Raw genomic sequence first — 26,791 nt, 5'->3', positions numbered from 1 at the left:
TAAGGGTGGTCTTTTGGAATTGTTCCCGCTATTTCTGAAGTTGGCCCCAAATCCTCACAGTCACTGAAATATCAAATGCACTGTAATACAGTGACTGTCCTTATGTAACTGAAAGGGCGAGGGCTAGGCCCTCCACCTTGCCCCAGGGTAAAGGCTACGCCCTCCACCTTCCCCCAGGGTAAGGGCTACGTCCTCCATCTTACCTTGGCCACGTGTTGGGCAAGGAGCTTCTTCACGGAAGTCTAAGACTCTGCTAGCCACACCCAGGAACGGGACATCGACTTGTGCCTGGCCAATCGGCAGAGCACAGTCCTTTCTCCTCCCCTTACTCCGACCCCCCCTATATAATGGGTCTCTGGGCGGGGTTCGGGCGCTCAGCCACTTGGTTTGCCTTGGTGTCGGTGAGCCTGGTGGATGGGGAGCCCAAGTTAACTTGAAATACAGATTCTTATGCTTTTGCATCGAATTGGCCCCCTGATGTGGTTTCTTGGGAATCTTGAAATCTGGGCATAACAGTAACATAATTTCAATAATGGTGCACAGCCTGAGTTCACCGATAGCTAACAAATTTTAACTATAATGTTATCTATTCTTTAGTAATTTCAGATTATAATAAAATTACCTCCTCCATTAGCAGTATGAAAAATTACAATTTTGAAATGGGACTCCAGCCTGGGAGAGACTGAGAGCGGTTTTATATTAGCTTCATGCCACGAAGTATTTCTATCTCACTGTAAAAGTGTAATGATTTTACATCTACCAAGAGGATACCTGCCGAATCACACCACAAATCCACACTGAGAGATGAATCAGCCCAAAGCCCTGGTGGAGGCCGGCACATACCCACCCTTCATAAAAAGCTCAGGGGATCAGGGATGGAAAACTCTCCAGAACTGAATTCCGTGGGTTTCCCCCAACAAACCCTATTAAGATAGGTTGGATCCATTTCCTATAATGCATCAGTACTTACTTACTTACTTACTTACTTACTTATTTATTTATTTATTTATTTATTTTTAGAAATATATTTTATTGATTTTTTACAGAGAGGAAGGGAGAGGGATAGAGAGTTAGAAACATCAACCAGCTGCCTCCTGCACACCTCTTACTGGGGATGTGCCCGCAACCAAGGTACATGCCCTTGACTGGAATCGAACCTGGGGCCCTTCAGTCTGCAGGCCAATGCTCTATCCACCGAGCCAAACCAGTTAGGGCATGCATCAGTACATTTTTAGAGTTAAACATAATCTATAAAATGTTAACAATAAGAAGATGAGGTCAATAAAACTGCAATCACAAACCTTGAATATGGAACAAATTCCACTGGGGAAACATGGGAGTTATGAAGAAAGCCATGAATGAGTGAATTGTTTCTAGTTTTTGTCTTATTTTTTAACTAGGGTAAGGAGAGATTACTTCAAAAAACACATTCCACTCCAAGAATTTGTTCAAGTCAGTACTTAACTTTAAAACAAACACAGGAGAGCACACATACACCAATAAGTCCCATGAAACCAGCTTGATTTGCCTTTAGAGAGAGATTCTATTCAACAAAAAGCTTGTGTGCCTGCACCCTTACGCTCTTAGTCTAATCTGAAGTTTGGACATTTTCACATGAATTAACTATGCCAGAAAAGAAGTAAAAGTATGCATGAAAAACATGAAAACATAACTTGACAATGTCTGTTCATTAGTTATTTTATCCTGTTTTAGATTCTTTACTTTTAAATATAATTTCAATCTCACAACTCTTTAGTCCTCCACATATTTTAGTCCTCCACTTTATCGTACATATTCTTACTTTAAGTTATCTACATCCACTATGGAATGAGGTGAAAAGGAAAGAAATGACTAGGTAAAGAACTTGACTGAGAAAATAAAAGCCAGTGGACACTATTCAACAGTAACTGATGCAACCAATTTTGAAATTTAAATATAATTTAGCCTAAATACCAGATAACAACAACTGTTCCTAAAATATGATTTAATGATGAGAGTACTACACTGCAGCAACCTATTAATCCACACCCAGTAAGGAAACCTTGCAACAACCATAACGCTCCAGGTCTAGTAAAGAAAACCACCAGAGAGGAATAATACAATACATCCACTGAGCACAACAGGAAAATACTAGTCTATAACTCCAGGAGCTTAAAATCTAATGAAGAAAATAAGGCAAATATAAAAATAAAGAAGGTGATAAGGAATATTATCCTATATTGAACACAGCATAAATTACCAGTGATCTTATACAAATTGTTCACCTTAGTTCATCTCATTACTGTGTACCATATTCAGGGATGTGATGTGCCTTGGAGAGGCAAAACCATTAAAACCACCGCAGAATAAATACTTTGATGAGAAACGTATCTTAGTCCCCAATAAATCTGGTATAAATAGACCTCTGCTTCTAGATATCACAAGGCAATGAAAGAACATCTTACTCACCTGTGTACATAATGCAGCTGATGAACGGAATCAATTGCTATCACCATCTCAGCCAAGTAAAATCGAGCCATATCTTCAGGCAATCTATCTTCAAATTTGCTGAGCAGAGTAAGCAAATCCCCACCAACATAATAATCCATAACTAGATACTTGGAAAGAAACAATAAAATGTACTCAGTAAATTTTTAAAAGGGTGAAAAAGAGTATATTTAATGTAACCCAAGGTCAAACAGCACTAAGTAAAAGACTTTTGTTGTCAACTAACAAGAAGCTACATAAGATTATCATCAGCAGTCATTACAAAACTGGTAAAAGTCATAAAGCAGTAAAATACATTTTTAAAAACTGGGACAGGGAACAACAAAGGATTACTATTGTTTTATTATTGTATTTTGCAAAGTAACAACATCACGACCTCCAATAATACACCATAGTTTTACCAACATTTCATTGAAGAATGAACATTTTAATTCTGCAAAGTTCATTTCAAAAACTCAGAATATATTACAGTTCTTTATGTTGAATAAATTCATTTTCATCATCACTACATTTTCCTTATTTCATCTTGGAGCAGTAACAACTTCATTATAATGAGCAGCTGGATAAGCATTTGAAAACTACTGCAACAAAGAATACAGTAATTCTCACGATACCTATGCTTCTCTTCCCATTTCTAATCGTGCACAAATATCAGAATGGACCTTTCTAGGGTACATATAAACAGAAGGCAACTAATTTTAGATATGGACTATTATGAGTTTGTGTCTGATACTGAGATTTATAATAAGAAATATCTATCTATCTATCTATCTATCTATCTATAGGCACAGAGCAGAGATCCTGAAAACTCTTAGAATTTCTTAAGTGACAAGACAAAGACAAAGATGTCTTTTATATATAAAAGCCTAAGTGACCGTTCGACCGATAGCTATGACGCACACTGTCCACCAGGGGACAGACGCTCAATGCACAGGCATGGAAACATGGAACAGACTGATGAATCTCAGAGGGAAGGGGGAGAGGGCAGGAAGAGACTAACCAAAGATCTTATATGCATACTAGAGGCCTGGTGCATGGATTTGTGCACTGGTTGGGTCCCTCAGCCTGGCCTGCGGGGATCGGGCCGAAACCAGCAGTCCGACATCCCCCAAGGGGGCCCAGATTGCGAGAGGGCACAGGCCAGGCCGAGGGACCCCACCAGTGCATGAATCTGTGCACCAGACCTCTAGTTATTGATAATAAGCCCCTTTCAACTAGACCAGAGTTGATGTTAATGAGGCAACTTGTGGAAAGCTCCTAGGTAACCTAAGGATGAGAGCTGGCTGCCAGGGGAACCAACCAAGACGAGAGAGTTTGAACTTTCAGTCCCGCCCACCCCTAGCCTCTAAGAAATGGGCTGGAGTAGAGATTGAATCAATCATGATTGATCCATGATTTAAACAAACATGCCCGTGTAATGAAGCCTTCATAAAAATCCAAAAGGATGGGGTTTGGAGAGTTCCAGGTTGGCCAACAAGTGGAGGTGCTCTTGAGCAGTGCGCTCTCAGAGAGGGCATGGAAGCTCTGTGCCCCTCTCCCTGTGCATCTCTTTCACCTGAGTTCTGTGAGCTGCTCTAGCAAATTAACTGAACCCACAGAGGGAATCTAAGCATGTCAATACAATGCAAATTAGTCACTTCTAACTGAAGGTTAGGTGGAAGTTCTCAACTGCCCAGTTAAGTGGATTTTTAACTATTAACATTTCCTTTTCACTTGCACCAAGTCCCCAAAATTAATGCTAGAACTATATATAGTTTGAGTTCAAAAGATCTACCTGCTGCAAACCTGTGTAGGAATGAAGACCTCACTTCTTTTTATCTGTATGGGAATGAAGATCTCATTTCTTTTCACTTTTGACAGCATGGGAAATAAATAAAACAACTTGACATTGTGTTTGATTCAAGCAACATTAGCTGTCAAAATGAATTCACCACAGTGTGAGTTTTCCATGTAAGTGCTGCTTTGCCTTGTAATTTAGGTTAAATATTTTTAAAAAACATATGAAGCCTACAGAAAAAGCTATTTTCCAAAGCAATTCAGTATTTCATAATAATGGTTGAGGATGGGTATTTTGGTTCAAAAATATTTCAACCTTGGTCCTTTGTTCAAAATATTGCAATAATATGTTACCACTACAAAACCACTGAACAGCTGTATTATATAGCAGGACAGGATATTCAGCTTTGATTTCTGACACAAATTCATGAAAATGATAACACTTGTGTCCATGAGACTTAATGAAGTTCAACGTTGATACTACTGGTTCACTAACACATGACAGGTTAAAATATTTGCTGCAAACCACCTGCTGATTAATAAGACAGCATGAGGTGCTTACAGCACCTAATATTTAACCATTTGTGTATATGTCCAACTAGGCCTCTTTCTGCTTCACACGTCATCATTCTCCACTGTAATACATCGTAGCAGATTCCAATTCAGTTTGTGCCAGATTAGTGTTTTCTGAACGTCTTTGGAAATGCTATTGACTATATTGTATCACACAAACTATTCATACAGGCTAATTTCTCAGTTACTTCAAACTCAGCATTGACTCTTCAAATAACAAGAACTGAGCAGAATCAGTAACATTTTTCAACTCAAAGAGCCAAAGAAAACCACTCAAAATCATTTCCCTGGTTTTATAATCAACCATTGATGTTGTTCCCAATTTCCTCAATTCTTGAGCAACTGTTCTCACCAAAAGGCTAAAAGTCTTAGACAAGTTAATTTTCTGTGGACACATTTCTTTGGCTGCTGCAATCAGACATGATTTAATTATCTCAACATTGGTGTAAGGCTTTCCTTGCTTGGCTAACAAATGAGCCACTCAAGGAACTTCCTACAGTTGCAGCCTCATGTCATTTTTTATTTTTGTAAAGTAATTCTGCTATGATAAGATATTCTGTTTTAAATTTTCTAACTTTACTGACTGCTGTTCTCCTGTGTTAGGAATGTTGGAATGAGTGCTCAGAGTGCAAACATTTTTATTTGCTTCTATTAGTACAGTTGTAGTGTAGTTGCATAATAAACAATACGCTGTCATTTAATTTGTTAACAAAATAATCCACATTCTGCTGTGCTTTAAACGAATGATATTTGAAGTCTATCGTTTTCTTCTCCTTAATTTGCCATAATCCATATGCACTATTAACAATGACACAATACAGCAATATATATAGCACTTCCAAAGCTATCAAGTTATAACTGTCACTGCAATTTGCAAAGCAATGGCAGTAACACATGCAGAGTGTTTCCCTGTCACAGGGCCAGTCTCTGTCACAATAGTCAACTCAGCCACTGTGGTGCAAAGGCAGCCGTAGACAATACATAAATCAACGACATGGCTGTTTTCCAATAAAATTTCATGGCCACTGAAATTCAAATGTAATATAATATTCACAAGTCACAAAATACTCCTCTTTTGATTTCTTCTCAACTATTTAAAAATACAAAAACAATTCTTAGCTTGCAGGCTATACAAAAATGGGTGGTGGGCCAGATTTGAGCTGCAGGCCATAGTTTGCTGAAATATGATTTATAGGAACTCCCAGATGTGTAGTGCTATTCACCCTCAGACGCACCAGACTCATAAATGAATCACATGACATCCAAAGCTAACACAGGCCACATTAAATGAATCATCTTCCCATCTGCTCTAAATTTTCTTATCCCCCTGTTTCTCCAACTCAATTCATCAAGTACCAACCACTGAATCCCACAAAGCAGACCTGGCCAACTGGGAGTCATTCTGATTCCTCTCCTCCACTGACTTCCACTCCAGCACATCGGTGAGAGGAAAACATCGGAAGGTGTCTCCTGTGCACGCCCAGCCTGGGGATGGATCCGCAACCCGAGGGTGTGCCCTGACCGGACTGAACCCACAGCCTTTTGGTGGATGTGATGATGCCCAACCAACGGAGCCACCCGGCCAGAGCTCGTTCTCTAGTTTTGCTCCTGAAATCCCTCCCCACACCGCTGCCAGGATGGTCTATGTAAAATATAAAACTGTATCACACTCCCCTTAAAACCCAACTTGAAATTAAAATAAAATCTGAATTCCTCAGCATGATCCACACACTGGAAGCCTCATTTCATATCTTTCTCCCTTCACTGCTGTCCTCTAATCACACTAGCCTTCCTCTCATCTTTCACAGCCTAGTCCTTTCAGACACCAAACTCACAGGAACAGAAATCACTCATGGCTACCAGAGGGGGGAAGCCGGGGAGTGGGGACTGCAGAAATGTACAAACTTCAGTTGTAAGATAAATAACTCCTGGGATATAATGCACACACGATGCGATCACTAACACTGCTCCATGACACATAAGAAAGTTGTTAAGAGAGGAAGTCCTAAGAACTGTCAACATAAGGAGATTTTCCCCCCTTTTTATTTTCTTTTTATTGTAGCTACATGAGAAAACAGGTATTAGCTGAACCTACTGTGGTAATCAGTTCACATTATATGTAAATTAAACCCTCATGCTGTAGGCTGTAAGCTTATTCAGTGATATATGTCAATTATTTCTCAGTAAAACTGGAAAAATGATTCTTACCAGGTTGTTGTCATCCTGGAAAGCATAATGCAAAGTTGTAATCCATTTATTGTCTCCATTCACTAACACATCCCTTTCTTCACGAAAACATGCCGTCTGAAAAGAGAAAATGCATTTTAGATAGAGGACACTTTATGTAAAACTAGGAAATACACTGTGCAAACATTCGCTCAATGTATTTATTATACTTGCTATTCTGGAAAAAGAGTACATCCAATATTATATGACTTTCAACAAGTCAACCAGAAATCAGACACCTGGAGGAGTATGCTTCAAATACCATTAAGAGTTCAAAGAATCAGGAAGCACACAGCATCATTCAACACTCATGGTCCAACCTACCACCTAGATAATACCCTAAACATTTTCCACATTTACTTCTGATCTTTTTATTTTTAAGGAAATGAGATACAAGTTGTAGCCTTCCTACTACTATTGGATTCTCCTCCCTTCCTCCCCTGATATAATAAATAATCTGAAGTTAGCATTTAGTAGTAGTATTCCCATCATATGCTTTGATCACATGTCTGTGACTAAAAAAATAATAGAAGTGTTTTGAAAATTTCCACAAATGGTATAATTTTTATCTACTCTTTTGCAACTTGATTACTTTTTACTCAATCATGACTTATTTTCCTTTTAATTGCTATGATATTCCATGTTTGAATACTAAGAAATTTATGCAACCCTCCTCATCATGAAAACATAGGTTATTTCCAATTTTATGTTATTACAATGTTGCAATGAATATATTTGTACAAATGTACAAGAGTTTATCTAGATTATACATTTAAAAGTAGAAATGGTAGAAGCATTTTCAACTGCAGCCACATAAAACCAATTTTCTTTTCTAAGTGGTGTGCCAATTACTACCCTCACCCCACTATATGAAATCTACCCTTTTCCTCACATCCTCAACTGTACTTGGCATTATTAGACTTTTAAGTGTGTATCAATATGATAGGTGTGAAATAATATCTTATTGTTCTCTTCATTAATTTATTCCTACTTATAGGTGCAGATAAATAACTTTAGATATATGCTTATTGAACACCTGAACTTTCTCTGAACTGTTCACTCCCTTTGTCCATTTTCTCTAATGAATTGTCTTTTTCTTCTTCTTTTTTTTTTTTTTTTTTTTTACAGAGAGGAAGGGAGAGGGATAGAGAGTTAGAAACATCGATGAGAGAGAAACATCGATCAGCTGCCTCCTGCACACCCCCTACTGGGGATGTGCCCGCAACCAAGGTACATGCCCTTGACCGGAATCGAACCTGGGACCTTTCAGTCCCCAGGCCAACGCTCTATCCACTGAGCCAAACCGGTTACGGCTTGTCTTTTTCTTATTAACTTGTAAAAGTTTTGATTTTTTCTGAGAATATTTCCATATTATAAAGGTAAAGTAGAAACGGAAAGTCTCCATGAGTCCCCCTTACTTTCATTATCCACTTGTGTCCAGAGGGTACCATGTAAGTTCTGTTGAATATCTTCTCAGAAAATTTCTGTGTATACATAAGCTTATACACACATACCATACACAATTCATGTAGTATCCCATATCCCTTATCTTTTCTTTACAAATGAGATCACAGTACTCTGTAAGCTGTTTGGTTAAGTAACAATATATCTAAACACCTTTCCATTAGAGACCTAATTTTTCTTAATGGTTGTACCATACTCCATACACACTGAAAAATCATCATATAGTACTCTACATATAGGTGCTTCATACTTATATAGCACAAGGTAAATTCAATAGCGATGACATACAAAACAATTAACATTACCTATTTTACCCTAATTAGGTATCCTGATTTTTAATAAGTATTTACATAAATTTTATTTGATCAAATAGAATTTCCAAAGCCATGTATAAAATAGTATCACCAGAGAAAATATTAAAAGCAATTAAAGATTAAACCCTTTAATTGGGTTATTAAAATCTACATTATGCTTTGGTTCATTTCAGGGAGAAAGTGGAATCACTTGGCATGCTCACCACTACGTTCTGGTGTGGAATTTAACTGCTGTGAAGCTGTGTTTGCTGCTAACCTTCAGAGGTGGTAAAGGCTATGAGGGCCTAGGAGACACCCTTCTCCCAGCTTTCCTTTATTATGACTGCTATCTGGAATTTTCGAGACATTCCAGCTAGAATCTAATAAACATCTGATAGATGACTCCAAACTAAATAAAGCTCCAAAGACTTTTTGTCAACAAATTAAACTTCAGTAGATTCTATTCTATTCTGTTTCATGAAAAAAAAATTTTTAATAAAATATAAAGAAACTATTTATATAGTTTAATGTAAAGCTTTGATATAAAACTTTAAATATATACAAGAACAATAAAATAGCCATCTCCCCCCAATGTACCCATCAATCAACTTCAACAATTATGTTATTCCTCAATCTTGTTTCATCTTACTCCCAACCTCCCTCCATGCACATATGTGCACGTCCATGTGTACAAATTTTCAAGCAAATCCCAGACATCAGTTGGCTTTATCCATAAACATCCAGGATGAAACTACTCCTATTAGTGCCTCAGACACTGAGTTTAGATGTGAAGTGCAGTCTCTTTTTTTGGTTCCATAAGTCACACTGTCCTCAGTTGTCACAACTGGGGCGAAGGGCGTTAATGCCACTGGCATCCAGTGGGAAGGGGCCAGGATGCTGCCACACATCCTACAATGCATAGGACAGTCCCACAAGGAATTATTTGGCACCAAATATCACAAGGGCCCTTGCTGAGAAACCCTGTCCTTGATCAATATTAACCAAACCACGATGCATACCATGAGGTTCATAAAGTTGTCCCAAGGATTCAACATGGTTAAAGGCTGTAAAAATCTCTACTTCAATTGCCCTTAAAAAAAAACTGAATTAAAAAAATATATTCCCCTTCAAGAACAGAACATTTAAGTCTCTAAGAATACAATGACCAGTAGGAGGGGTTACTGGAGATCACATGACTTCTTCAGATCCTATCACTCTGTTTCTATTCAACCAAACATTCTGCTGGGGACAGTGATGGGTTTGACGGATTTGCAGTTTGATATTTTTATTGTTTAAATTTTATCCTTAATGGGCTATTGGTTAAAGAGAAAGAGCAATAGGAATACCTATGATAAAACAGAAGTTAATATGGCCCAGATAAAAAGAATAATAATTCTGCAAAACTGTCACATGGTTCTCTTCCCTAGATCCATAGGTACACATTCATAAAGCGACATTCTTATACATTCCTATACAGTACATCCAATTACCTGAATACTTGGAAATCATGTGTTAAAACAAGAAAATCCACTCATGACTATATGTACTTTTGGCTTCTCGTTTAGACTTCTATCTCCTATAAAATATTAACAGAGAAATTCTTTCAAATAATAACTAAATTATTCCAATATTCCAGGGGAGAAAAGCCAAAACTTTTCATTAAAAAAAAAAAGTGGAATTTTAAATTGAAAAATGTAAGAATTCCAATATCAGGTCCTTTTTTAAATGTTTTTATTGAGTTTTTAGAGAGTGAGGAAGGGAGAGGTATAGAGTAGAAACATCAAGAGAAACACTGATCGGCTGCCTCCTACACACACCCCAACCCCCAATGGGGATCAAGCTGTAACCCGGGCCTGTGCCCTGACTACAAATCGAATTGATGGCCTCCTGGTTCTTGGGTCGGTGCATATCCACTGAGCCACACCAGCCAGGCATCCAATGTCAGGTCTTATACACCAAGACATCAATTTACTTTTAAATCTCCAATGTATATTTGATGGCTGAACCAAACATGAGATGTCACTTTTTAACTTATTTGTCAGAAAAAATGTTTTAAGGAAGAGAAATCATTTGATAACATCTAAAACTGGCAAATGAGGGAGACAACAAACACGTTTTCGAAGACAATTTAGCAATAGCTACTAAAGATTAATGTGTACCTGTCCCCCAAACCCAAGAGGTTTCATTACTGAGGAGTTAATCCAGGGAGTGGATAAATTCTAGGGTCAGCACAACGTGAAAATCCTATAGTGTAAAAATTATTTTTAAATCACTTCCACCCCGGTATACACCAACTGGAGCACCCCAGGACAGTCAACAGCACATCTCTGATTAGCATCATTCACAGTCCCTCTGACTTTCATTTCACATGCACATGCTCTGAGACGGCACGACGCACCCGACGTCATAGAGCAGTGGTCCTCAACCTGTGGGTCTCGACCCCTTTGGGGGTCAAATGACCCTTTCACAGGGGTCGCCTAAGACCATCGGAAAACACATATATAATTACATATTGTTGTTGTGATTAATCACTATGCTTTAATTATGTTCAATTTGTAACAATGAAATTGGGGGTCACCACAAGATGAGGAACTGTATTAAAGGGTTGCGGCATCAGGAAGGTTGAGAACCACTGTCATAGAGGAAGTGCTGTTCAACAGAACCCCCAGGTCCCTAGTTGGTCCACCTTCTCTCTGCCGTTCAGAGCCTGGTCATGTTTGTTTTATAATTAATGTGCAGACTCTTCAGCTACTTAATGGAAAGGACAGGGAGAAGAATTTCCATTCCATCTTGCCTCAGACACAGGATATACTAGTGCATTCTAATTCAAGAAAATAATATTTAACTTTCAACTACCCCTTGTTTTACCTACAACTTTGCCACTTCTTCCCATCAGCAATGAAAGCTAACAGTTATCCTGCCTTTTCACAGTTCTTCCCCAGCACATCCAACTTCATCAACATAAGCGCAGCCCTGGCCGGCGGGGCTCAGCTGGTTGGAGTGCGGTCCTGTACATGGAAAGGTTTCAGGTTCGATCCCCGGTCGGGGTGTGTAGAAGGCAGCCGATGGACGTTTCTCTCTCTTTTTCTTTCTCTCTCTCTCTCCCTCCCCCCCCCCCCTTCTCTTTTCTCTCTAAAAAATCATTAAGCATATCCTCGGACAAGGATTAAAAAATAAAGTACAAACTATAACTCAATTTTTTAGAAGTTCTAACTCTGAAACACTAAATTGACTACAATGATGATTTCTGTGAAATGATTACAACATAATTATTTACTATTTCTTAATAATGAGACTTGTTGCTCACTTGCTGGCTATGCCGCCAGCTCCTGCAGGGTGCGCCTCACCTGCAGAAAGCCTACTAGGCCATGTCCTGCGGGAGGTAGCCTGTACCCAGGGACTGACGGAGGCAGGTGCATAAACGTCAGTCATCTGGCCCAATGCAGGGCAACTCCGAAGGGCCATTTCTGCTCCAAGCTCTGCTTTATCAAAACCTCCTGTTATATCAACAAAGCTACTATGGTGGGACAGCCTGCCTGCTCCCTGGTCAATCATGTTTCACCTAATTTCCCTTCTATAGGTGTTGGTTTCAAAAGAAGTCCCCAATAAATATACTACACATTAAACTCAATCTCAGTGTTACTAATGGAAAATCAAGTAATGACAATACGGCAATTCAGTCTTAGGGACGCCCAAAAGAAAAGACTGAAGTTATTAAATATACTGGGCACTGGCACATCTGCCAGAGTGCCATGATCGTTCCCTGATACGTTTTAAACAAGATATGATTGCATAGTAATTACCTGTGGGAGGTAGAGAGGGGCTGGACCTGGGTGGGGTGAACTCAGAGTACGTTACCTTTATCTGTTATTTGCTACTATTTGTTCAGAAAGAATGTATTTGTATTTCGCTTGTGCAGTTTTTTGAAGTAGATGCACAGGACAAAAAACTGAAAGCAGAAACTTGCCAAAAACTGTACTGATTAATTCTAGGTGATGAGATGCTAGTGATTAGTTTCTTCTTTGTGTTTGTCATAGTTTTCAAATTTCCCAAAAGAAATCATGAAGTATTTACTGTCACTACCAATTCTAACATCAACGGAATGCTTTTTTGCTTTTTCCTATGTCTGTTCTTTTTCAGATTGCGCCACGTACTGGTAGATAAAGAAAGACTTCTAAGGGCTAATTTCTCATTATCCTCTTATAAAGTGTACTAACCTCCAGGGCTGTATCTTTGCATGCTCGGTGTAGGACCCTTCTACAAGTGAAATACCAAGATGCTCCCATACCAGCAACTGCTTCCCCGAGACCTGAGTGCCCTGCCCCGTCCAGAACCGACCCCAAATCCATGTGTGGTGCCAGTTCTGAGCATCCACACCAACTATTGGACAGCTGAACATCACTCTCATCCATCTTCCCCTGAAATCCTGCACCAACATAAGAACACGGACAATTCTTGCAAGAGCAGATTTTACGACCATTTTTTAATAATATAAAAGAAAATGAATTCAACTGCATGACCAGCAATAAACAGAATTCTTAGAGGGCATTTCAAGCTTCTGCTGACTATTGCTTGGAGCAGAAAACAGAGAAATGCAGAACGGCAGAAACAAGATATGACAAACTTCAAGCCAATCATCACTGAATTTCCTATAAAAGGAACTTTCCACATTATTTCTTCCTACACAGAAATTCTTTTACACATCTCCTTTGAACATAAATGTGTAAGCACCGCATCAAGGGTTCCCACTTGGTTTTTAGACAATATTAAATTAGCACGAATTATAACTTTTATCATACCTATCTCACAATTGTGAATTATTGAATTTGTCTCTTATGGCCTTAAAATATGTCATCATAGATAAAATGTTACTAAGTGATATTTAAGGATCTATTGGCTCTCTATAATTTTATATCTCCTCTTAAATATTTCTAAGATTTTATTTAAATATTCCAATAATTAGGACCTTACCTCTGCTCTTTTCAGCATTTCCCATTTATTCAGTATTTTCATGGCAAATACCTTATCTGCATTTTTTAGTTTCACTACAGCAACCTAGAAAAAGGAAATACAACTTTTAAAATACAACAAATAATACTTTTTTAGTCATCCATTTTCCTTTTTCCTCTCTGTAAAAAAAAATAAATACCAAAATTATCAATGATTTCCATGCAGTTCAAATTCTAAGATCCTAAATCAAATAACATTGTCAGTTGAAAAGTTACATTAATGAAAAATGCCAAACAAATAACTGTATCGTGAACACTGTATCAGTTGGTGATTTCACATTACATCCTCCTTTTCGAGTTTTCTGTCCTGGAATTTAAACTCAACTGAACTATCACTAAGAAACTGACCAAAATGTACAAGATGAAATACTAGAGCTTATTAAATATTATATGCCAAATTCCAACACAATTCTCAAATGCCTACTGTCAAAACAAATCTATTTTGTGGGGATCAAGCAACATGAAATACACTGCAAATGACATTAATTTTCACACCACATATTTTTATTTTTATTTTTTATTTTTTATTTTTCGCTATAAGTATTACAAAGGGTATTACATAAGTGTCCTTCCCCCCCACCCCACCCTTGACAAGCCCCTGCCCTCCCTTACCCCCCAGTGTCTTATGTCCATTAGTTATGGTTATATGGATGCATACAAGTCCTTCGGTTGATCTCTTACTCCCCTCCCTCCTGTCCCCCAACCCTCCCTGGCCTTCCCACTGCAGTTCGACAATCAGTTTGAGGCAGCTCTGCCACTGTATTTATTATTGTTCGAAAGTTTGTAATGGTCTTAATTATCCACGCAAGAGTGAGATCATGTGGTATTTTTCCTTCATTGACTGGCCTGTTTCACTTAGCATAATGCTCTCCAGTTCCATCCATGCTGTTGCAAATGGTAAGAGTTCCTTCTTTTTAACAGCAGCATAGTATTCCATCGTGTAGATGTACCACAGTTTTCTAATCCATTCATCTACTGATGGGCACTTAGGCTGTTTCCAGATCTTAGCTATGGTGAATTGTGCTGCTATGAACATCTGGTTACATATATCCTTTCTGATAGGTGTTTCTGGTTTCTTGGGATATATTCCTAGAAGTGGGATCACAGGGTCAAATGGGAGTTCCATTTCCAATTTTTTGAGGAACCTCCATACTGCCTTCCATAGTGGTTGCACCAGTCTGCATTCCCACCAGCAGTGCACAAGTGTTCCTTTTTCTCCACATCCTCTCCAGCACTTGTCGTTTGTTGATTTGTTGATGATGGCCATTCTGACAGGTGTGAGATGGTACCTCATTGTTGTTTTGATTTGCATCTCTCGGATGATTAGTGACTTTGAGCATGTTTTCATATGTCTCTTGGCTTTCTGAATGTCCTCTTTTGAAAAGTGTCTATTTAGATCCTTTGCCCATTTTTTGATTGGATTGTTTATCTTCTTTTTGTTAAGTTGTATGAGTTCCCTATAAATTTTGGAGATTAAGCCCTTATCAGATATGACGTTGGCAAATATGTTTTCCCACGAGGTGGGTTTTCTTGTTGTTTTGTTGATGGTTTCTTTTGCTGTGCAGAAGCTTTTTATTTTGATGTAGTCCCATTTGTTCATTTTCTCTTTAGTTTCAACTGCCCTAGGAGCTGTATCAGTGAAGAAATTGTTTTGGCATATGTCTGAGATTTTGTTGCCTTTGTATTCTTCTACACACCACATATTTTTATACTCTATTCCACAACCCTCAACTCTCTCTCTCTCTCTCTCTCTCTCTCTCTCTCTCTCTCTCTCTCACACACACTCACCCCAAAGACCAATTAAGCCTAACAGCTCTACAAACTGTAGACCCTACACATTCCTTTCCAACAAACAATGGAACACCTATTTCACTATTTTGCATTTTAGTTATGATAAAAAAAAAACTGTCAAATTGGCGCTCTACCTCCCGGGAGCATGCCCATGCCTTCCCCTTTCCCTCCCGCTCCCCCTCCCTGCCCAGGCACGTTAGCATTAGCTTCCTCACTCCCAAGCAACAAGGGCCCTTCCTTTACCTCTGTACCTTGTTTTCTAAGCCCGTTTCTTCAAGGAATTACTTTTTCTACCTCTGTAATCTACCCAATAAATGTTCTCTTACAAAAAACACGACAAAAACTGTCAAATACAAATAAGCCCACATTTTCACCCTCAACAAACTGGTTACGTTTCTGTTGCTACTCCTCTGCTTCATCTGACTAGATTCCAGGGCCCTGCCAGGGGAGGTAAAGGGCTGAGAATGACCACAGAAGAGGCAAAGGCTGTTTCCAGAGACTGGGGGCTGAGGGAAGACACATGGGACCTAACATGCAGGAGGAGAGAACAAATGTTACACCGCGTATCTTCAAAGGAATATTTCCAAGGATAGAGAGTAGGTTTAAACTCAGATGCCAAACTTGTAAAAATCTTAATAGCAAATGTACACATCAGGGGCATTTAATACATTTATACCTGTATCAGATGGCAATAAAAGTAATATGACCATATAATAAAATCAGTGTATAATATATGATATATACTAGAACATTTCCTGGTAATTGTCATAAATGGTTATAATACTGTGATTATAGCTTTTCATCAATTAAAATGATGGGAAGAAAGAGGAAATATCGCAATTTCAAATAAAATAACTTCAGTATTTAGTCACATCTGGCCATAGCTACAGAAATAAGGGTTTTAGTTAAATTAGTCTCCTAGTGCAGTGGTCGGCAAATTGCAGCTCGTGAGCCACATGCGGCTCTTGGCCCCTTGAGTGTGGCTCTTCCACAAAATACCGACTTCTGCGCGTGGGCCACGAAGTTTCAATCGCACTGTACGTGCGTGCCCGCACGTGGTATTTTGTGGAAGAGCCACACTCAAGGGGCCAAAGAGCCGAATGAGGCTACGAGCCGCAATTTGTCGACCCCGGCCCTAGGGGGTTCCATGCTTTTTTAAATGGGGCTGTACAAGAAATAGAAAGCAACCTAAAAGGTCCATCAATGGATGAATGGGTAAAGAAAATGTAGCATACATATATACAATGAAAGATTATTCAGCCATAAAAAGGGCAGGAAATCATGCTTTTGTGACAACGTGGATGAACCTAAAAATACTATGCTAACTGAAATAAGCCCGTGGCTGCCGGGCAGTGGTGATCACACCGACTCTGCAGTCAGACCACTTGGGTTTGTATCCTGGCTCTGCTATGAGCTATATAACTCTGGGCAAATAACTTAACATTTCAGAACTTCAGTGTTCTCAACAATACAACAGAGTTAACAATAGTACTTACCTACAATAAATACAAATACTATAAGATCTCACTTACATGTGGAATCTAAAAAAGTTGAACTCCTAGAAAGAGACAGAATAGTGGCTCCCAGAGACTGGGTGCTGGGGCAATGAGGAAATGAATGTTGTCCTGCGGGGATCGGGCTGAAACAGGCCCAGGGCACAGACTTGTGCACTGGTGGGGTCCCTTGGCCTGGCTTGCGGGAATCGGGCCGAATCCATGCACCGGGCCTCCAACATCCCCCGAGGGGTCCCGGATTGCGAGAGGGCGCAGGCCAGGCCGAGAGACCCTACCGGTGCACAAATCCTCGCACCGGGCCTCTAGTTGTTATTATATACCTAAAAGTTGCTAAGGGAGAAAATCTTAAATGCTCTCACCACACACACACACAAAAGGTAATTATGTAGGGGATGGAAGTGTTAACTTTGTTACAGTTACCATTTCACAGTATATACGAGTATCAAATCATCATTTTGTAAACCTTAATATTGCACAATGTTACATGTCAATTATTTCTCAATAAAAATGGAAAAAAATAAAGAAAGGGGGTTGGAAAAAAGAGCAAGGAAAACTTGAGAAACACGGGTTCGCCAAGGTCTCTGAGAGGCTGAAACACAAGTTTGGCTATTCTGGAGAGGCAATGTGGCTCAGCGGGGAGCGCAAATGGTCAGAAGGACGGAGCCCTGGGCTAGACCAGCCTATGCTTCGACAGGGAAGAGACCCAGGTGCCTATCACTTACTGTGACTTAGGGAATCCTGACATCAGGTTGTGAGGAAAGTACGCCCAGCACTACATGACTCACCAACTCCCGATGCCTATGAGTATGTACCTATCAGCTGATAACTACTGCTAGGAGGAGTCGTCTTCACCAACACACGAATGTGTTTTAAGTGACAGGTATCTTCTAAGAGTTTTACGTAAATCCGCCATCCCTCACCTGCTATACTAAAAGTCAAAAGGTTTCCACAATCCATTTGGCAGCATGCACTGCCACTGGGCTACTATAGTACTTGTTTTCTGACTTTTATCTCACTTACTGAATAAACATGCTTCAGAAACACTGATGCATGTCCTTACGAGGTGCTGCCCAAGCCTCATTAGGAGTATTATATAAAACAGAGCATATATTGCCCTGGCCGGCTTGGCTCAGTGTATAGAGTGACAGCCTGCAGATTGAAGGGTCCTGGGTTTGATTCCGGCCAGGGGCACATGCCTGGTTTCAGGCTTGATCCCCAGTAGGGGGCGTGCAGGAGGCAGCCGATCAATGATTCTCATCATTGATGTTTCTCTCTCTCCTTCTCCCTTCCTCTCTGAAAACAATAAAGAAATATATTAAAACAACAACAACAAAACACCACAGAGCATATGAACTAAATTATCTTTCTAAAATCCAAAAAGTATTGGAACCAAAACCCCCGCTGGATTATGGAGGTGTGCATGGAACAACCCAGCACTATGGACACTCAGACACTGACCCAGCACTTATCGTGGCTGCCGGGCAGTGGTGATCGCACCGACTCTGCAGTCAGACCACTTGGGTTTGTATCCTGGCTCTGCTATGAGCTATATGACTCTGGGCAAATAACTTAACCTTTCAGAACTTCAGTGTTCTCAACAATACAACAGAGTTAACAATAGTACTTACCTACATAGTTGTGATAAAGAGTGAATAATACAAGTATAAAGTGCTCACACAGGGCCTGGCATTCAGTAAGTGTTCAGTAAGTATTAGCTATTAGTATGTGTCAGGCCCTGCACTAAGACATTTTGCCCAATCTCTTAACTGTCGCTTGCTCTACCACTAACAGGTGGCAGACATTATACATCCCCATTACTTCAATATCTCAACTATGAAATAAAAAACTTTGATCTCTTCAACTTCTAACTTTCCATAATTTTATAGCCATGACACATCCATATACATAGAAATATAGCAAGAAATATTCTCAATTGAAAATACATACAAATAAAATTTAAGCTACAATATTTACCATAGTGTAGGTTTCAATAGTAAAATAATGGAAATAATTTAATTATCCTGAAAGATGAAATTGACTAAATATATCACAAAATTATAGAAAAGTATACACATTCTTGAAAATACTGTTAAAATACTATTTAATAGGGAAACGTTCATAATATCTGCTTAAAATAAGTTTAATCAAGTTTGTACACTAGATTTTTTATACACATCAATAAAGTTCTATGCCATATATATGTATAGGTATTTCTAGGTGATAGGATTTCTATTCACATTTCTATATTTTCTGTATGGAACATGCAAAATTTGAAACATAGAGAGGAATGGTGTGGAATACCACGCCTCATCTTGGCATGAAATCAGCACTAACTATAGAGGTATTGTAGTGTGGCTAATAAGGGCCAAATGAGACCCTTTCTATACATCTATGAGGTAATCAGGGATGCCAGGCTGCTGAAAGTTGAAAAACATTCTCAATGCTATCGTGTACCAGTTTCATGAGTTGCCTATAAACTTTACTCCAAAGAGATGTGGTGTGATGAAATAAAAATGTCAGTTCAGGAAATATTCTTGAATTATCAAATTGATGACATGATCAGATAAGAATATGAAGCTGATAAAATAACAAAATAAAAATTGATCTTGCTTTTCTCCTTTAAACCTACAAGTCATTTTTATATTCATTTCAGTAGAAGACAAGTTAAAAAAAAAAAGGATTTCCCTAGAACTGTAACTCCAGGTTCTAGATTTTAAGAACCATTGCTAACTGAGATATGAGGGCAGTATGTAAAAATGTCCTTTCTTATTTATTTGACTAAAATGAAAAGCACATTTAGTATGGACTGCAAGATTATACATTTAACAAAAAACAAAGATATCTTTTTTAAACAAATATAAACATGTCTTTAAAGACTTCACATTAAGAGCACTATGATGTTAGAAAAATTGAAAAAAAAAACAACCAGTAGATGACAAGTAAAGGAATGAGTTCTTAAAACTTAAGTATCATCACATAGCTACAATATATAATTTAGGAATGCTTACACTATATTACATAGAATTTTAACATCCAAGAAACAGTTGCCATGCAGTTCTGCAATTCTAGTCTATGTTTAATACACCCAGGATTCACCATCCCTCCTCTGTCCCTCCTCCTCCAAGCCACCATGACCTGTTGCCTGGGTGGTCCTGCCTGGCCTCTCTTCTGCCTAACGCCCACAACCTATGCTCAATGTGGCAGCAGTGATCCTGGTACACAGCTCAGATCACAACACCCCTCTGCTCCAAACTCCAGCGGCTGCCGATCTCTCTCCAGGTAAAAGTCAAAGTCCTTATAGAACTTATCTTCTGGCCTCCAGCCTCTCAGATCTCACACCACTCTCCTTCCAGCTCACTCTGCTCCAGACATACTGACCTCCTGGCTCAATCCCTCAGGGCCTTCCCACGTATGACTATTCCCAAGGTCTCAAATAGTCTTCCCCCATTGAAGCCGCACGGCTTGCTCTCTCACTCCCTCACTCTTTCACACTTTCTATCTCATTTCTTTGCTTGCTTTTTCCCTTAGCTCCTTCCTATTATTTAACAAACCATATATTCTACTTACGTATTTTGCTTATTGTTAGCCTCACTCACTAGAATATAAGTTCTATGAGGACATAAATAATTTATTCTCATTTACTCCCTAGTATATGCCCAGTACTTGAGAAGCAATAGTTACTCAATAAATAAATGAATGATGAATGATTTATAATTTCTCTGGGTGTCAATCAATAGGCATTCGACAAATATTTGTTGAATAAATGATGGATGACTTGTAATCCATACAGACAGATATACACAGAAAGTTGTATGGCATCACTCTCAGCTTCAAGTATAGTACTAAAATGATACTGAAACTCAAAAAAGTTCTTTGATAAAAGAGATACAAGTGTGTTTTTTAAGATTTATTGGGTGTATAACATTATTCCAGCTCATGTTGCTCTTGAAACAATACATACGGCTTTTAAAGTCTTGACTTTACATTTAGCCTGTATTGTCTTTCGTCTATTTGTGACTGCTCACTGTTTACTGCTTCGTGTCTTTGTCTCCTTTTATCTCCCCTGTATAATTTTTACCATCATTTATTTAATGATAATAACCAACAGCTCCCATTTATAGAAATCTTACTCTGTGCCTGGCGCTGGACTAAGCACATTCACATGGCCTTATTTAATTCTAACACCACTCTAAAGTAGTTCCGTAGTCCTCACCAGCGGATTACAGACCCAGTGTTCTTTACTCTAAGTACAGAACAGTTCTCTGGGTCCTAAAGAGAGCTCCCATTCATCATGCCTATAATCTTGGTATCTAATGACATGTTAATGGTGATCACTGTTAATATGCATGCAAATCACTATTTATTTTTATAAACTGCTCTGTTAGTGATCAGTTTGTGTTCAAAATACTTAATGAAAAAATACTAAGTCCCTTTAACAAGCAAAGTAAAAGCACTACAAGGAATTTACTAAACAGCTAAAGGTAGCCTCTCTCTGGAGACACAATTTACATATACAATAGGTATAGTCAAACACTTCAGAATTTGTATGGCCTGGTCGGTGTGGCTCAGTGGTTGAGCATCTACCTAGGAACCAAGAGATCATGGTTCAATTCCCGGTGAGGGCATGTGCCTGGATGGCAGGCCCGATCCCCAGTAGGGGGCATGCAGGAATCAGCTGATTGATGATGTTTCTCTCTCATTGATGCTTCTATTTTTTTATCCCTTTCCCTTCCTCTCTCTCTCTCAAAAAACAAAACAAAAACATATTAAAAACAAAACAAAAAAAGAATTGGTACAGCATGGGCATCGACCAGTCAGAACAGACACTGGCTATAAAAATCCAGTACGCCCACACCAGTGTGCCCCATGGACTAAAGACTAGCCCCACATATGCAGAGGCTATCAAAAGTGAATCATGCAGTATTAACGTCAAACTTCTTTTACTCTCCCTTGATCCCAGGAGACCCAAGGTACAAGTTTTGAAGGAAGGATGAGTAGCTAAAAATAACTCTCCTTTCAGACCCTGGGACTAGGTGATGCAGACACAGAGGGCCTAGTTATAGTGATTAGAGGAAGCAAGCTAATGAAAAGCTTTTGACACCTGAAGCAGGGGTAGCAGGCCAAAGCAGCAAGCTTTCACAACAAGCTCTGAAGCCCAGAAGCCTTGGAGCTGCCGGAGCAAGGCTGGAGCAGGCAGAAGCGGTGAGCCACCAGGAAACTGTGGACAGGCAACACCCAGGGCGTAAGTTAAAGGGTTTCCTGAAAGCAAAAAGGAAAACCCAGCGTTAAGTTAAGCAGTAACTGACAACTGAGTCGTAGAGAGAAGGTTCTTAATGCGTAGAGTTGTTGATTTTCAATTATTTCTTGCTCCTTTGTTGTTTCCCGTGAATTATGCATGTCTTGTAGGAATTACATAAATTATGCTTTTATTTTCATAGTTTTAGTTTTTTAAGAAAAAGCATAATTGATGGAAACGCTGCTCTAATTAGATATCCGCACCGAGGTAAGCCCATCCACTGGTCTATGCAGCTATTTACAAACTCCTGGTATAGACAGAACAACTTGCAGGAAATAATGATCTCTTTAGGGTTGTCTCTACATTTCAAACTCTATTAGTTGATAAATACTACAGGGTATGTAAGAACACCAGAGATATTTTAATCAGGAATGAAGAGCTAAGCAGCAAGAGCTCATAATACAACCAATAGTACTTTTCTATACAAAAATTCACTCTGTCTTAGTATAACAGAGTAAATTATCTGCAATCTGTTTTACATACTTTAACCAATATAAATAATTGAGCAAGAAAATACCAAAAAAAAAAGAAAGAAAAAAGACACCTTCTCACATTGAATCTCAAATATTATCAGTCACGCTTTACTCTGAGCTGAATCTAGAGGTTTAAATTGCAATGGCCTGTGACCAGGGAGGACTTATTCCTAGTCAAAAGATGGCCAGACTGCTGTTTCCTGCAGCCCCACTCCTCAGCCCTGCACCCCAATTTTCAGTATTTCTTGGCATGAGGACTGTAGAGCAAATACCATTGTCCTGAACTATCTGCCTCACAATCCCAATGAGTAACTACAAGTAATTCTCCAGTGACTATTCTTTTTCTAGTCCCTTTCATGGGGAAAAAAAAAGTATTCTTTAAGTATTTTGATTATTGCTTCCTTTTTTCCATAGTTCAATCTCAACCGAGCCCTAAGATCTGCCTGCAGTCCCACCATTAACTCTCTGTCCTTTCCCAATCTTCTAAACACCCGTGTCACACTACCGCCACCACCTGGCCCACCCCTCTCCTGTCTACCCCTCACATGCAATGACCTGGTCACCTACTTCCTTAAAAACACACCCTTCACCTTCCCTCGTGCCATCTTTAAATGTTTCTACATTTCCACTTATCCTTACTTCTTTTCCTTTAGAACCCAACGAAGAAATATCCCCACCACTTTTCAAGGCTAAAAGAATCATTTGAGATCTGGACCCTAGACCCTCCCCTTCCTTTCCTTCTTGCCATTGTCCCATTAAGATTTGTTTCTCGACTTCAAACTCTTCTAGCTCCTGAATATCAACTGACAAGCTTTTCCAAGACCATTTCCCAACCAAAAATAAAACAAAAACTTTATTGCTACCCTACCTTCCCCTAAAGAAATTGATATCACATCCCTTTTCTGTAAGGCATCATTTCTCCAAAAAGCACATTTTGAAGTAGTGCATGCTTGCTTTTTCCACTCGGTCAACATTTATTTGCTTCCAATCTCTTTCAATCACCTACTCAACCTAGTTTCATTTCACTCTACTGGACTGAAATTATTCTCTCAATTGGAAGATCAATAATGACCTTCCAATTACCAAATAAAACATACTGTTCTTAATTCTCACCTGCTTCAATCTCTCTTCATTATTGGACATTGCTGACAATCAATATATTCCCCTTTTCTTTTTTCTGTTCCCCAAGGACCCGCTACACCATCTTTTGAATATCCTCTCCTTCCTGACTTGTATTAACTATTCCAAATGCCCCAATTTATACGTCCTTTATAATAAAAGCCTAATATGCTAAGTGTCCGGTTGTCTGGTCAGCCGTTCAACCAATCAAAGTATAATATGCTAATGATATGCTAAGGCCACTCAACCGCTCACTATGATGTGCATTGACCACCTGGGGGCAGACAGCTCACCAGTTGCTATGACACGCACTGTTCAACAGGGGGGCAGACGCTCTGACCAGTGGGTTAGCTTGCTCCTGGGGTCCAGCCGATCGGGAATGAGCGAGACAGGCCGGACACGCTCTGGAGCCCTCCCACAGTCCCTCCCTGGCTGGCCAACCTCCCGAGTCCCTCCCTGGCCCCAAGATCGGCATGGCCTGCAGAATTGGGCCGAATCCAGGACTTCTCGGGAGGTGTCCCGAGAAGTCCTGGATTGCAGGAGGGCACAGGCCAGGCCGAGGGACCCCACCGGTGCATGAATTTGTGCACCGGGCCTCATGAAAGGTTAAAGTCGGTGGTGCATGGGTAGGCTAAATAGCCATCGCAGACAGTGAATAAATAAAATTTGAATTTATTTACGAAAAAGGGGTTGGGATGAGCCAAAGGGTATTGGGCCCATGACTGCAGCAAAAATGCACTTAGGACAGTGGAACAAGGACGGGCATAGAAGAAACAACAGGAGAGCCTAGGCTGGCCTCTTGGCTCACTGAGAAGTCAGAGAGAAGGGGGACCTGGAGGCAGGCTCAGGGGGTGAGCCCGGGAAGAGCTGCTTCTGCCCATGGCTCCCCTGGTTGCAAGTCTCATGGGGTCCCTTAGAGGTTGGGAGATACAGACCTGTGGGGGCAGGAGAGCGGAAGGGAATGGCAGGGGCGTGTTCCTTGGAGGGAGAGCACGCTGGGTCCTTTGTCCTGAGCATATTTCTCTCTCTCTCTTACAGATGGAAACCTTAGGGGAGTCCTCAGGGGAGTGACCCAATAGAATATTCATCAGCTTTCCAGGTGCGCTCTTTCAGGGTGGGGGTCTCCACTGATGGGTCAGTGCCAGAGCAGGGGTCATGAGTCAATGTCCTGAGGCAGCCATAGTGTCATCTGTCTGGTTTTGCTGCTTTTCTGAGCCTAGAGCTGAAATACAACTGAGGCCTAGATGTTATCTTTAGGGAGGAAAAGGTCAGGGGGTCTAAACCTCCTGACCAGCGATGTGCTAGGGGAGCAGAGGTTACCCTGGGGGCAAGGTTCATGTTTTCCCCATTTTGCCACTTGCTAGGCATCCGGGGCTTTCTGCCCTGATGACTTTCTATGCCTGGCCCATTGTCCTTGCTCTGCTCATGTCTGTCTAACACTGATGACTCCTAAATCTATCTCCTAGTATCTAGATCAGGGGTGGGCAAACTTTTTGACTCGAGGGCCACAATGGGTTCTTAAACTGGACCAGAGGGCCGGAACAAAAGCATGGATGGAGTGTTTGTGTGAACTAATATAAATTCAAAGTAAACATCATTACATAAAAGGGTACGGTCTTTTTTTTTTTTTTAGTTTTATTCATTTCAAACGGGCCGTAGTTTGCCCACGGCTGATCTAGACCCATATATCGAAATGCCTACTAGTCATCTCTAGAATATTCAGAACATATCTCAAATTTAACAAGTCAAAAACCTGTATACGAAACTCACCTTCTACGTTGCATACCTCAATCACCTATGACTACTACACCTTTAACTCATCACTGACATCCCAAGTGACTTCTTTCCAAACTGTCCCTCCCACCCCGCTTCTTTCTCACTACCACTGACCTAGTTCAAGCCGTCACTATTTCATCTGCAAAAATGATAATAGGTCATTTTTTGCCACCTTCCTATAAGGCAGATGCTATGCTAACTACTGAGAATAAAAGATAAATACAAGAGTCCTTGCACATCAAAAATCTCTCAGTCCAGTATGGGAAACATACCTAACATAATCACAGTACATCATGAAAAGAAGAGGGAAACACAAGGTCCTATAAAAAGCAGAGGAGAGATCCCTGACCCAAAAGGCAGAGTGGGGATGGGAGATGTACACTATGTGAAAGTGTTAAAGTTCCTTGGAAGCGGTACCTGACACCCAAATGAACCCCAGAAAAGAGGGACCACGTGGGTCTGGTTGGAGAGTGGGGATACTTGGGGAAGTGGGGCGGCCTGAGCCAGGCACAGAAACAAGAAGCACCCATGGGAGGGCGGGGTGACGATGTCCAGGGACAGTGAGTAGTCTTCCTCCCTAAGACAGCTCTTCCTCCCAGCGCTGACGAGCAAGGAATGAGGCGGGAGATCCAAAGAGTGGAGGAGCTTGTTAATCACCCAGACCTTAAACTGAAGGTGACAGAGCCATTCTTCATAGTGGGCTTGAGCTAGAGCAGGTCTCTGGAGAACGATTCTGAGGCGGGGAGTGAAGCGAGAGGCTGCAGTAGGAGCTGAGGTTTAAGAGCCTGAGGATCTAATGAGGGGAGAGAGGATGACATTCAAGGGAGACTTAGGATGTTTAGGACATAAAAGTTGATTGATTCGATGTGGAGGCCTGAAAGTGAGAAATCCAGGTCTCCCTGCCTCTGGTCTCTTCTCTGTCTACTCCTTCCTCTGCACTACCCCTCCCCCCACCCCCCAGCACCACCTCTCTGAAAGAATTCGGACTGTATCA

At 40.1% G+C, this 26,791-nt stretch overlaps 1 protein-coding gene across 8 annotated transcripts in view; it reads right to left on the bottom strand.

The window, feature by feature from the left end:
• The window catches only part of CDC42BPA (CDC42 binding protein kinase alpha), a 178,469-nt gene that overhangs the window by 108,345 nt on the left and 43,333 nt on the right, over positions 1 to 26,791 (bottom strand). For 7 of the 8 annotated variants that reach the window (XM_023745028.1, XM_023745033.1, XM_023745036.1 and 4 more), the window contains exons 3-5: positions 13,791 to 13,874; positions 7,045 to 7,140; positions 2,449 to 2,597 (exon numbers count right to left, since the gene is read on the bottom strand). In XM_023745028.1, the coding sequence (XP_023600796.1) occupies positions 2,449 to 2,597; positions 7,045 to 7,140; positions 13,791 to 13,874 (329 nt within the window). The remainder of the gene's footprint in view (positions 1 to 2,448; positions 2,598 to 7,044; positions 7,141 to 13,790; positions 13,875 to 26,791) is intronic. The other variant, XM_023745035.1, reaches the window with a different exon arrangement.

This window comes from Myotis lucifugus, unplaced genomic scaffold (genome assembly GCF_000147115.1).
Source record: "Myotis lucifugus unplaced genomic scaffold, Myoluc2.0 scaffold_510, whole genome shotgun sequence".
NCBI lineage: Eukaryota > Metazoa > Chordata > Mammalia > Chiroptera > Vespertilionidae > Myotis > Myotis lucifugus.
The sequence above is the reverse complement of the archived record's forward strand: the minus strand, read 5'-3'. Positions and strand labels throughout refer to the sequence as shown.